The sequence below is a fragment of the Leucopleurus acutus genome (assembly GCF_964270905.1).
Source record: "Leucopleurus acutus genome assembly, chromosome: 4".
NCBI lineage: Eukaryota > Metazoa > Chordata > Mammalia > Artiodactyla > Delphinidae > Leucopleurus > Leucopleurus acutus.
Window position 1 is genome coordinate 109,265,348 of NC_139146.1, and position 13,831 is coordinate 109,279,178.

General features: G+C 35.9%; 1 protein-coding gene across 2 annotated transcripts; it reads left to right on the top strand.

The window, feature by feature from the left end:
- Window positions 1-8,552: 8,552 nt before the first annotated feature.
- CXCL8 (C-X-C motif chemokine ligand 8) lies at window positions 8,553-11,776 on the top strand (the record flags this gene model as incomplete). 2 transcript variants are annotated; one of them, XM_082838311.1, is made up of 4 exons in its annotated part: window positions 8,553-8,692; window positions 9,648-9,783; window positions 10,071-10,154; window positions 10,599-11,776. In XM_082838311.1, the coding sequence occupies exons 1-4, from the start codon at window positions 8,629-8,631 to the stop codon at window positions 10,618-10,620; spliced, it is 306 nt and encodes a 101-aa protein (XP_082694437.1). In that variant the 5' UTR covers window positions 8,553-8,628. The 2 variants fall into 2 exon arrangements, with proteins under 2 accessions (XP_082694437.1, XP_082694438.1); XM_082838312.1 differs by lacking the exon at window positions 10,599-11,776 and having other exon boundaries at window positions 10,071-10,158.
- Window positions 11,777-13,831: the final 2,055 nt, after the last annotated feature.

The following is a 13,831-nucleotide window of genomic DNA, read 5'->3' on the forward strand; positions in this document are numbered from 1 at the left end:
ATTTTCCTTTGTTTAAAACTCCACTGGATTCTGTGGGTGGTGATTTCCTCCTTCCTGGTTTAGGGATCATGAAGAAGGATTTAATTTTGATGAGTAACAATGATATAATCAAGAAAAAGAACACCCTAGATGTGGCAAATAGTAAATTATGTTAGATGAGAAGATAAACTGCCTCGAGGCAAAAGCATCTCAAATCTGGAAATCAGATAATACAGAGCACCAGATTAAGGAGAGATGGATAAAGAAGTTTTATACCCTTATTTTGCATAAATTTGGGGAATTCTGAGAGACTGGCTCACATCTCTAAACCCATACACAAGCTGAATTATTTTCTGATTTTGTTTTCTTTTTATGTGAAAACATCATATAGATTTTTCTTGAATTATATATCTATTTGGCGAGCTGAAGGGGATTATGAAAGGAATAAACTTTCACCCTCTATCTTAGTCGCCTTATGCCACTGGCACTGCCTTTTAGCAGACTAGCTAAGGAGATTGCATCAGTTGAAAGCAGTACTCACTTTTCATCTTTTTGGATGGATTTGGGCTTTCCTCTTACGGGCAACAAGAAAACTAAAGGTCATTCATATCTTGAACTCATTGAATATGAAGATTCTCTTCCACTTTCTCACTCTTGTCCTTATCCATCTCCACCTTCTCTTTTGAGAACGTCAAGAATTTTTTCCTGAAGCCTCTGTCCTGGACGTATGCAGGGACCACAAGCAGCAGGCAGAAAATATCATTTCTCTTTCAGTTGACTTAAAGACAGTAAACTCAGAATGCACTCATTCTTCTCAAGTGTTCTACTTCCAATATATCCTTTATTGATTTTACTCCTTAAGAGTTTTTAACAGAGGTCAGTGAATTTCTGAAACTCGATGCACAACTTTGTACACTTAGGCTTAGGTGGATTTAGGGGTAAGGAGAGGGCACAGAACTTTCATTATATTTTCAAAGGATTAAGTGGTTAAAATGAAAAAGGTTAAGAACCACTGTGGGTTATTAGGGACCGATTATGTGGTAGGAACAATGCACAGGAAAAGTTGGTCACTTTCTCCATTGGATGGCGATAACTGTTGTACGTATGATTAAAGAAAAGTTAGTCTTATTTTTATTCACAAGGGAAGTGAATCTGTTTACTCTTAGCACGTTTAAGGTTAATTAGACTAACTCTGTGGGTCACCATTCAAGTTCACTCACTGGCCTCTGGAAAGACTGTCTGTGTGGTCTTCTGGGCTCTCCGTGGTCTGTGAAACACAGCTGATGGGAAGAAGGAGGCAGCAGAGACCTCCTCCATCAGTGGATGCTAGACACCGATAGTCCCAACACACTGCTCTCCACCCCTCTCCCTGCCTGCTATGTTGTACCTCTTACCCCAGCCCGGGAGCAGCCTAGAAAGCTGCTTGGTTTGGTTTATTCACCAAACGAGGAAATTGCTGCCTGACTGAACTGGTTACTATTTTATCTATCCATCACTAAATGAGAGCGTGAACTAAAACTGTAGTTTCCATACTGGATCCTTCTGGGTTCATGAAAATAAAACAATTGTCCCTGAGGGAGAACAAAAATAGACAAAGACAAACATTTTTACTTCCTTTTGCTGATAATGCTCTTGGTGGGAAAACTTCTGAGAACTGGGGAAGTTTTACTTTCATTTGAGAAATGTTTGTGGAGCACCCGTTTGTTGCAGACACTGGGCTAGAAGCTGGCACACGGTGTAAAGAAGGCAGACATGGTCTCTGACCTTGAGGAATTTCCAGTCAGGTAAAACTTACATCAACAACTGCACAGATGGGTTGAGCTAATTTTGACAGAATCTGACATGGATTTTTTTTTCATTGGAGTATAATTCCTTTACAATGGTGTGTTAGTTTCTGCTGTATAAAAAAGTGAATCAGCTATATGTATACATATATCCCCATAGCCCCTCCCTCTTGTGTCTCCCTCCCACCCTCCCTATCCCACCCCTCTAGGTGGTCACAAAGCACTGAGCTGATCTCCCTGTGCTATGCAGCTGCTTCCCACTAGCTATCTATTTTACATTTGGTAGTGTATATATGTCCATGCCACTCTCTCACTTCGTTCCAGCTTACCTTTCCCCCTCCCCTCAAGTCCATTCTTTCTGTCTACGTCTTTATTCCTGTCCTGCCCCTAGGTTCTTCAGAACCACTTTTTTTTTTTTTTAGGTTCCATATATATGCATTAGCATACGGTATTTGTTTTTCTCTTTCTGACTTACTTCACTCTGTAGGACAGACTCTACGTCCATCCACCTCACTACAAATAACTCAATTTTGTTTCTTTTTAGGCTGAGTAATATTCCATTGTATATATGTGCCACATCTTCTTTATCCATTCATCTGTCGATGGACACTTAGGTTGCTTCCATGTCCTGGCTATTGCAAATAGAGCTGCAATGAACATTGTGGTACATGACTCTTTTTGAATTATGGTTTTCTCAGGGTATATGCCCAGTAGTGGGATTGCTGGGTCATATGGTAATTCTATTTTTAGTTTTTTAAGGAATCTCCTTACTGTTCTCCATAGTGGCTGTATCAATTTACATTCCCACCAACAGTGCAAGAGAGTTCCCTTTTCTCCACACCCTCTCCAGCATTTGTTCTTTGTAGAGTTTTTGATGATGGCCATTCTGACTGGTGTGAGGTGATACCTCACTGTAGTTTTGATTTGCATTTCTGTAAGGATTAGTGATATTGAGAATCCTTTCATGTGTTTGTCGGCAATCTGTATATCTTCTTTGGAGAAATGTCTATTTAGGTCTTCTGCCCATTTTTGGATTGGGTTGTTTGTTTTTTTGATATTGAGCTGCATGAGCTGCTTGTCTATTTTGGAGATTAATCCTTTGTCAGTTGCTTCATTTGCAAATATTTTCTCCCATTCTGAGGGTTGTCTTTTCATCTTGTTTATGGTTTCCTTTGCTGTGCGGAAGCTTTTAAGTTTCATTAGGTCCCATTTGCTTATTTTTGTTTTTATTTCTATTTCTCTAGGAGGTGGGTCAGAAAGGATCTTGCTGTGATTTACTGGCATGGACTTTGGATTCCAATCAGATTGTGTCTTAAATACTTCAATAATCCCTAAGGCCAAACTGGGGAAAAGAACTAATTAAGGTGAAGCTCACATTTTGAAACAAAAACTTCAAAACAAAGTTTTATGAAAGGAGAATGGTGAAACTACAACATAAGATCTGTTTTTCCACTTTCTTCAAATTGCTAAGAGTTTCATCTCAACTCAGCTTTTAAGAATATCACTTGTCTATATGAAAAGATCAAAGTAATAAACTTTTAAGAAAAGAGGAAGAATAACTTTATAAAATTGTACAACCTTGAATCACCATTTTTAAAACCTTTTTCTTACTTCCTGTCCTTTGACTCAACTGCTTGTGTGGGTCTTGGTTACCTCAAGACAAAATTAAATGCACGCATAAGTCCAGTCATTTCTAATATAGCAACTTCTCTTTTTGCCATGTGATTTCATTTCCTATGATCTTTACTTCACATGAAAGAATCCTAGTGGCAAATAACATATAATTGTTATTTTGAAGATATATATTTTATTATAAACACTGGAGTAAACAATCTCTAAAACTTTTTTTCCAAAAATATAACAAAGAAATGACTACAAGTAAACAGTTACACTTAATTATTATTTTTTTCATATTGAAGACAGGCTCATCTTAGATCTCCCAAGTCCATAATAAATGTCTGTTTCCACAACCAGCCTCTTCCTCCAATCCCATCCTTTAAACTCCATCTCAAAATCTTCATTGATTTGGGAGAGAGAATTGGAAACAATACTCAATCCCCTGTGTATATCAACAGTGTTTTTTTAAACACATAAACATGAATTAAATTTTTATGCATAAAAAGAAAGCTCTATAATTAGAAGAAAAAAACAGCTTTAAGAGATGTGTTGTGTCAATACATCTTTACTTTTTGATTGGTAAATTAAAAATATATATATATATATAGTTCTCCCACTCCAGGCAAGGTGAAGTGTAACTTAAGTGACAGATTAGAGGGAAAAAACTGACATTTATTGAATACTTCGTATGTGCCAGGCACCACTCTTGACATTTTCCAGGTATTTCTTCACTTAACTCTCACTGTGATCCTGTGGAATCGGAGTTATCTTCATTTTACAGATGAGGAAACTGAGACAATGAGGTTAAAATAACTTCCCATGGTTGTTTGGTTAATAAGTGGTGGAGGGGTAGGTTTGAAGGCAGGGTTGACCTAGTCCAACAGCCATGCATACCCTTAAATTTAAGTTACTCTGACTTGACATTGCTCAAAACCAAAGCATTTAGCTGTTTCTGTTCTCTAACTTGTCAAGACTTTGAAAAATGTCTTTTCTTTAAAAGGTAGAACACTTTTAGCAGTATGGACCAACTTTTCTTAGTATTTTTATGAATCGTTAACTGGAGACATTTGAATTTGGAGATGGAACTGAAATGTTCTGTAGCCCTGGAGGAGGTTAAGTTATCATATTAATGAAGTACAGAGAAATGTTTTTTATCTGTAAAAGGCAAGACTGTGTTTTAAATCTTTCAACTAACTCTTAGTTTTATTGACTAAAATTTCAGGGGGTAGGTATTTTATGTTTATGATCTTAGTATTAACAATATTGTAGGTCAAATTCAGTGATATGTGTTTAGCATTTGTCTATGGTTCTCTTAACCTCAAGGATTGTTGAGCTGAGACTAATTTCCTCAAAGGGAGAAAAAATTCCAGGTGCAAGTTGAGAATTTGCTACTGGTTTTGGGAAAGGTGGCTCAAATTTTAGCAGTAGCAGATGCAATGCCAGCATAGAGTTGACTTGCTCTAGGTCTCTTGGTTAATCAGCAGGGGAAAGATTCAAACCCAAGTTCATCTCACTTCAAAGTCCATGTTTCTCCCACCACATTCTGCTTTATTATGTGAATACAACTTTGTTTACATTTACAAAAAGTTCCTAATTCTACAATACCTATTTGAAGTGGGAGTGGGGTGGAGAGGTGGGGATGGGACATAAATTGTTTAACGCACTAGAAAGACATTCAGTTTTCTTGTAAGGAGTTTCATGGAAGAAGAAGAGTTACTTGGCAAGGTGGAAAAAGTAAATACCTGTCTTTGTTTTGACTCTTTCTTCAGTTCTTCCCTTTCTTGGATGATGGACTTGGTCCCATGACTCTGGTGAAGATCTCTGGATGCTCTTTGTTAAGTGCTGGTTGGAACTTAAATAAACAGATTACTGGTCAATAGTCCCATTCATTCCTACAGGGTGACAAAATATCACTTGTATTTATGTGCAGCTTTGCTCTTCATTTAAACTTTTCACTCCAATCTGCTCTATTTTGAGGCAGCATTTCCTCAAACAGGCTAATTAGCCATTTGTTTGTTTTTTATTTAACCCAATTTAGCCCTTTTACTTACTATGCAATGACTCATAAGGTTACCTTTACAGAAGTGGGACAAGGCCAGAATTACTGCCCCCTCTAGTCTCTTTGTCTTTGTCCAACCTTACCTCTGATGAAGAGAGTCTAAGGACAAAATGCATCAAGGTTACCCTGGGAGAGATCAACAACATTTGCAAAGATGTCCTTTTGCTTTATAAATGAATGCTCCATTCTGAAAAAATTGTGAGCATCTAGGTTAAATGGAACTCATTAGCTCAACCTCTAAGGATGATGTCAGGATGCAGAGAAGAGGAAGGGAAGAGATAAGGAGATGGGATAGGGAAAAAAGGTGCTTAGGTAAGTTGCAAAATTACTAAGGCAACCCTGAGTTAAAAGTAGAGGAATGTTTGCAATTCCTCAGAACTCTGAGTGTCTTAGTGGTACCACTAGTATAATTGGGTCCTAGTGATTATGCCCTGAACCAGTCATCTCAGGGTCTTTCCATATGAGAATATGTCTTTGCTGAACAAACCAGCATTACTAGAGCAAAGAGACTGAGAATTTTCTTAAAGACTCAGGTCTTGCTTACGTATCTGGTCCCTACTTTTATCTCTTCACTCCACGCATATTTTCCATACAATGCTCAACAATTTCAGGAACCCAGTTGGGCCATATTCTCTTACATCTTACCACCTTGTACTTGCTTTCCCCCACACTAGCAAAGCACTACTGCCTTCTCTCCTCTCCACTGGTCTTAGTCCTACTCATCACCAAGACTAAGGCACTACGTCATAGTCTTAAACTTGTTTCTTCAGACAACCCCATTCATCAAAACTGCATCAGAGGTCCCATTTGTTTGCTCCCTAAGCTTCCTATAATTATACATGTTATAATACTCATCCACTGTATTGTACTTACTTGTGTAACTAATTGTCCATATTCTACATTAGACTGCAAACTCCTCGAAGTCAGAGACTATATCTGATTTAGAGTATTCACATCTCCTACTCCAAGACCTGGCATTAGCAGATAATCAACATATATTAAATAAATAAGTGAACAATCAAGTTCCTAAGATAGATTTTAAAAGAGTAAGAACTGCATTGTACATAATAAACATTTACTTTGCTACAGAAGTTGACGTAAGATTCGATTTTTTCTTTTACTATTGTAAGCTCCCTTCCCTTTCCAAGGAAGTCCAGACTCATCTCTGAGGACCCACGAGGGACAGAGAAAGAAACTTCATTGAGTCATGCAAAGGTGGTTTTGTGTTCCAGTGTCCTGAAGAAAAGTCTTTTCATCTCCCCTTTGTAAATGTGCTTTTAGACCAGGACTAAAGCTCTCAGCTCCACCACTACTTAGATATATGAACTTGGAGACGTTATTGAGTTTCCTCATTTGTAAAATGAGGGCATTATTACTTATCCCATTGTTGTGAGGATTAAAAAACACACACACAGTCCCTGATATCAAGTAAACTGAAGTTATATTTAAGAAGTTAGTTGGGGTCATTATACAAATCTTTCAGCAAAAGACGTTCTCTCCCCAAACCACAAGTGTTCACATTCTGAAACATCATTACTCTTGGCCTACTTTTCAATAATGTTTTTGTCAAGAATTTAATTTAAATCCTATATCAGTATTTAAACTAGGTGCTTTCTCAAGCATTCTAGAATTCCATAGATTTTAAGACTCTGTACTCCAGATTTTCTATCCAAAATGGTAACAAACCCTAATGCAACCAGATTTTGATCTGCAGCTTTAAATTCTAGCAAATCATAATTTACACTGATGTTGTTTCTATTTTATTATATTATTGCATTACATGCTGAAATCTGGCTCAACTTCGTATTTCAGAAACCAATCTTTTATCAAGAATCCTCTAAGGCAAATGAGATTTTTAAGAAATAATTTTTGGTGGAATATCTTTGCAGTTTGGAAGTCAACCATCTGACAAAAATGAGAAATACAAGCCATGGCTCTTGGGGTAGATAGAAATTCACCAGCTTAAAAGTTAAGCCAGGAAGTTGATGTATATGAACTTTATGAGACAGGTGGATGTTATTAAAACCATTTTATAGATATGGAAACTGGAATTCAGAAAGCTTAAAAGCCACACAAAAATTAGTGGTTGAACAAGGGTTTAAACCCAGATGCTCTTTCCACTAAGTATATACTGCTTACTTTTCCATTACATACCACCTCATCCCACTCCAACCAAGTAAGCCCAGGGAACCACATCCTGGAACATAAACAATTCTTCCTTTTACCACTTGAGTGTCTTTGAAGAGCATCTCTATCTAGAACATGCTGTTTCCCTTCACCCTCTTTTATTAGAGTCCTCTGCACTTCAATACCCTGCTCAAAATGCTTATGGAAGATTCTGCCCTTGTGTCCTTGTTGGAATAAATATCTTGATACCACGCGTCTGTTCTGTAACATAGCCTAGTCCTTATATTGCTTTCTTATTCTGACAGACCAAACAAGTACTTAGTCTTATCCATCTATAGAGTCCCACATTACTCAGAAGTTACTTGATAATATTTACGATACTGAACTGAAAGCTATCCCCTTTCACTCTGTCAAGCATGCATTAGAAAACCAAATCTTTTGAAAAGTTGTGACATGCTCCCTGAAAGCGGTAATTGTTCCTGGAAACTTTCCAAAGTGCTTAGAAATGGACTTCTCGTAAAAGTGGTTGACTAGATTACCTTCTCTATCATTACAGCATATATAAGTTACCTAAAGAAATGACTGTGTCATAAAAGAACAATAACAAATGACCTTACTCTGACTACTGCAAGATAGGACTATGATAAAGTTATTTATAAATAAAAAGAACTACCACTGACAATAATGTATCAAACTGAGAAGTTTGAATATTTAAAAAAATACTTTAAAACATTTTAAAAGAAACATGTTTTCAAAAAAATCAATAAAATTATTTGAAAGATCAAATAAAATTTCAATCACGCTGAAAACTTAGTAAGAAACAAATCACTAGGGGAGTCAGATGACTCAGGTCTGCTCTCAAGGGGCGGGCAGATGGTTGCATATTGTGGAATTTCCTCTGACATGATGCAAGCATGAGGGTGCACTTGTTCCCTACTCTTACTATAATATAAAAAGCCACGGGAGCTCCCCATCTGACACAGGTCCTCTGGGACAGCAGAGCTCACAACCGTCTAGGACAAGAGCCAGGAAGAAACCAGAAAGACAACGCCTTGTGTAAGCATGACTTCCAAGCTGGCTATTGCTCTCTTGGCAGCCTTCCTGCTTTCTGCATCTCTGTGTAAAGGTAAGCACATCCTTGAAGTTTGCTGTGTCTAAATGTGATCCTCAGATAGAAAGATTATCCTTAATGCCTCGGTAACAGAAATCCTTTTATTCAGCAAGAGAAAACCATCTTTGCAGTCATTTAATGTTAAATTGAAGTCTTTAATTTTTTAGGTTATATAAATATAATATTTAGAAAATTGTAAAGTTTGATTTATATAGAGTTCTATTCCTATCATTCATACTCTGTAGTATACATATATTTAACATAAATCTGTAATTTAGAGTATGTTTTATTGGAGGCCACATATACCCATTTTATCTTTTAATACTGAGTAAAAACTCTGGTAATTTTACTCCATGTACTATTTAATTGACGAGCTTCAAACAACCATCAATTGCTCTTTGGCTTAAAGACAGATTATAAACCTTATTAGGATCCCTCTTATGAAATAAATACAGTTTAGAATGTTTATGGTATATATAAACATTTTATATGATATATATGTGTATATATATATATATATATATATATACTTTTAAACATCAAAGATTTTGCTAAAATATAGGACAATCTCTGTGCAACTCACATATATTTCTATTAGTTCTTCCTGAAGGCAATTTTCCTGTTGTTGGATCTTGCCTACCATGAATAACATTGTGGTATCACAGAAGATTATGCAATGTCGAGTAGGAGAAAAAGTACCATGAGGATGTCAACATTGCCCAAAGACAACTCCAAGTGTTTATGTCATTCAATGTTGTCAGGAACGACTGTTTTTAAAACAAAGAGAAAAACTGAGGTCAGGGGCTAGGAGAATATCCAGCCATCAATTTCAGGAATAAGTTTGCTAAAGATGTGTTGTTTCCCAAACACACAGTCACCAAATGATCACACTGGAATTACCAAGGGTGAAGCTAGCTGAGCTATGCCTGTTAATGAAATCAATTCTTAATTGCTTTTTTTTTTTTCACAGCTGCAGTTCTATCAAGAATGACCTCAGAACTTCGATGCCAATGCATAAATATACACTCCACACCTTTCCACCCCAAATTTATCAGAGAATTGCGAGTGATTGAGAGTGGACCACACTGTGAAAATTCAGAAATCATGTAAGTAATTTCAAAAGTGATTAGATACTTTACTTTAGTAAACCTAGAATTGAGGAAGGTGGAAGAATCCAGCAAAGTTCTAGGTACTAGGAATACATAGTAAGCAAAACAGAAAGGGAAAATTCTTTGTTTCCATGGCATTTAAATATTGTACCCTCCATGACTCATAGCTAAAAATTAGTTTGGACTTACATTTTATGCTTGTACTTAAGGAACCATGACTTGAATGCCAAAGGGATGTTGGAAACCCATTGAATACTATTTTAATCATGTCTCTCTTATTTCAGTGTTAAGCTTGTCAATGGAAAAGAGGTCTGCTTAAACCCCAAGGAAAAGTGGGTGCAGAAGGTTGTGCAGATATTTTTGAAGAGGTAAGTTGTTTTTTTTTTTTAAATTTAGATTCTTCATTTATCCTGTGACGTACAGTTCAGAAGTCAACCTATAAATCTCCTGCTGCTGCTGAAAATTTTCTTTTAAGTATCTGCCTCTTTGATTTAAAAAAAAATAGCAGCAATAGTGAGTTTGTTGTACTCATGACTGGGAGATCATATATCTCAGTTTGTCCAGGGAAGTGTGGGTATATGCCTGTGTCCTGTGTCATTAGTATGACTCTCTCTCAATCTCAGAAGTGTTCTGGTTTACATAACTTATCTGATCTCTCTATTTATAGCTGAAAGTATAGAATAGTTCTAACACATAAATATCTAAGACTCTCTTAATTTCTATATTAAATATATTTTCAAGAGCCATAAATTCCTTCTTATTTAGAACATTGCTAATTTTAAAACTTTTTATTTTATTTTATTTCTTTTCAGAGCTGAGAAGAAAGATCCATGAAAACAACAACAACAACCAAAAATCCATTTGTTCTTGGTTTCCGAGAATTCCTCATTAAAGATACCAAAGAAACTTCAAACAAATCTACTTCAATGCCTCATGTACTGTGTAGGTCTGGTGTAGGGTTGCCAGATAAAATACAGGATGCCCAGTTATATTTGAATATTAAGTAAAACAATGAAGATTTTTTCAATGTCCCACATACATTGTTCCATGTAGGACACACTTATATTTTAGAAATTATTCATTGTGTACGGTAAATTCAAATTTAGCTGGAAATCCTGTTTGTCGTTTTTGTTTTTTGTTAAATCTTGCAACCCTAGTCTGCTGGCCAGGATTCACGAGTCCTTGTTCAACTGAGCCTCAGTTTCTTCTTCACTCCCAAACTGGAGGAAAACATCTCAGCCACTAACCTACCTCACAGAGATGTGAGGGCATGTGGAAGCATTTTAAATTTTATTCAGTTATGTAAATTATTTTGAAGTGTAACTTATTCACCTATTTATTATTTATATATTTATTTAAGCCTCAAATATAATAATGTTTGTGCATGAATTTGGAGAAATGGGAAAGAAACGTTGTTGATAAGTATAATGATGGTAGTGAATTTATATTTATTTTTTATACTAAGTGATGTATTACAGAACTACTTTGATCAAGGCTGTTATATTATGATCACAGTGGCCAGATTTAGCGAATTAATAGAAAATAAACAAAAAACACATCCAGTTGATTTTTCTTTCAGATAAACAATAAATAATTTTTTAGTATAAATACATCATTATTTATCTGAAATTTTAATTGTGTTGGCAATCCTACTTTTAATATGTCTGGTCTGGTCTTGTCACTGCAAGCCTTATTATGCAGTGCTGTGTTAAATCACCTGAATCCTGAGTTATGACTATCTTTCTCAAAACAGCAAAAATTCACCAGGGAATATGAATAAAGTAATTTTTTGTTATTTCTTATTTATTTATTCTGAACAATTAGATTCTTATAATTTTATTTAAATTATTGTGTATTTTAACATCAACTTTATTTTTTACTTTAAGATGGTTTTATGTGTTCCCAAAGAGACTCTTTCTACTGTTTTTGATAGTATGAAAATATGAATGTATCTATAAGACATTTAAAATAAAATTAATTGTCAAAGTCATCAGGGGTTTGTCTGTTTTCCTTTGGTAAAGATTTATTGTATTATTCATTTATATTAAAAATCATACTTTGATTTAGAAAACATAAGTGCTTTCCCTTAGTATTTTATATATCATGTGGAAAATTACCAACCTTTATTTGTAGAAAAGCATAATTCCTTTCCAGAGATAGATTACAATCAGTAGTTTCTTCCATAGAATCATGAAAATATTCTCAACTCCCTACTGTATACCATTTTGCTAATAAGGGTGACTTCAGATTTTCAACAGATAGCCTAGGTGTCTGTACAGCTTAACACATCTGGGCACTCAGTGAAAGCGGGAAGAAGGTACACATTATAAGGCACTTCTCAGCTAATTGAGGAAAACTGTACATCTGAGGCAAAGAAATTTTAAAGATGATTAAAGACAGAGCATATTTGAAAACAAATCAAACAAAACTCTTAAAAGTAAAAACACAGTCTAACAAAAAACTCGGTGGCTGAGTTTTCTAACAGATTTGACACAGCTGAAAAGAAAACTGGAGATTAGAAAATAAACCCAAAGAACTTTATCTGAAATTTAAATCAGAGACATAAAGATTCAGTAAATTGGAAAGAAAAATAGAAAGAAAGACATAGAGGCTGTCCAACTGGATTTTTACAAGCAGATCCCAGCTCATTTACTATTGCTGTTGGGTATTTTAAGTCCATGGTTTTCTTTTAGAGCTCCACAATTTGGGGTGAGGAAGAGAGTGCGCTCTTATTTTCTCATTTGTTCGTTCACATTGCAATCTACTTTTCCTATGCCATTTATCTCCTTACAATCGCTCTGGGTACCTGCAACTGCCGTTTTCTCTCTGAGTCAACATTATCAGTGGTGTAGAGCAAAGTCCGTTCTCTTCTAATTCCCAGTGCACGTTAACACAAAGGTGTGCAGCATAATAGAATTAATAAAAGATTTGAGAGTTATGTACAAACAGGAACCAACTGAAAATTCAACGCCTGTAGTTTCTGTTCCTAGAAACATTGCTTCCCTGTAGAGTTAATTTCTCCCTGCTTATAGATCTTCTCTGGTCCTGCTGTGAGGCCTCTTCTTCGTCAGAGTTCTGCCTAAATTTCATTTCCATATTCTCTTCTTCAAATTCAGGTTCTCTTGTCCAACCCGCTTTTGTAATCATCTTGTGGATCTCATACACAGTGAATAAAAAAGATAACAAACAAACGATTTTTAAAAAAATGATGATGGGAGAGATACAGGGCTCTTCAGAAGCAGATAGCAAGGAGTTATCTAATCTAGGTAGCCTAGGCTTCCCTGAGAAAATATAAACTAGAGTCTGAAGGATGAGTACGAGTTAGCCACACAAAGGGAAGAAGGACGTGTGGGGAAGAGTGGTCTAGAAGGCAAGGGAGAAGTAATTTGTGTGATTTGAGAAGTGAAAGAATATTAGTGTGACAGGAGTTTGGCTTGAAACAGAACAAGTACTAACAGATGAAGCTATGCTAAAGGGACTGTGGAAAGCTCTAAAGGGCTTAGATTTGGAATTGAAAAGTTCTACTGGATTCTGATTACCTTCATTTTAAATGGTGAGCATTATAAGCTATTCTTCTTCCTGGGTTTCCTTCCAAAAAGCAATGGGGAGCCATACAAAGCAACCCAAAAGTCTGATCTTGGGGGAATTTTAATGTCATTTGGGGGTTGAATCATCAGAAAACTCCCAACCTTATACAAAACCTCTTAATGTGTTAAGTACACATCCTTAATATGACCAATGTCCAACCGTGAGGGCAAAGTAAAGACATCTGCACCGATTTGGTGAATCTTAATAATGATACTTTAAAAAATCTACCTCTTAATTCCATTTTTGTCACTTTTAAAATATGCCAAACGCTTTTCCTCACTCTCATCTATATTAGCACTGTCTATAAGACAACAAAGCATTCCACTGAAAAGACAATTAAGTGGATCAAATTGAAGATTAGGCATCATGTAAACAAGCCAAAAAGGAAAAATGAAAAAGAGTAAAAGAGAGACGATGTGAGAACAAGAGTGAGAGAGAAGGAAAAGCCAGTAAATTT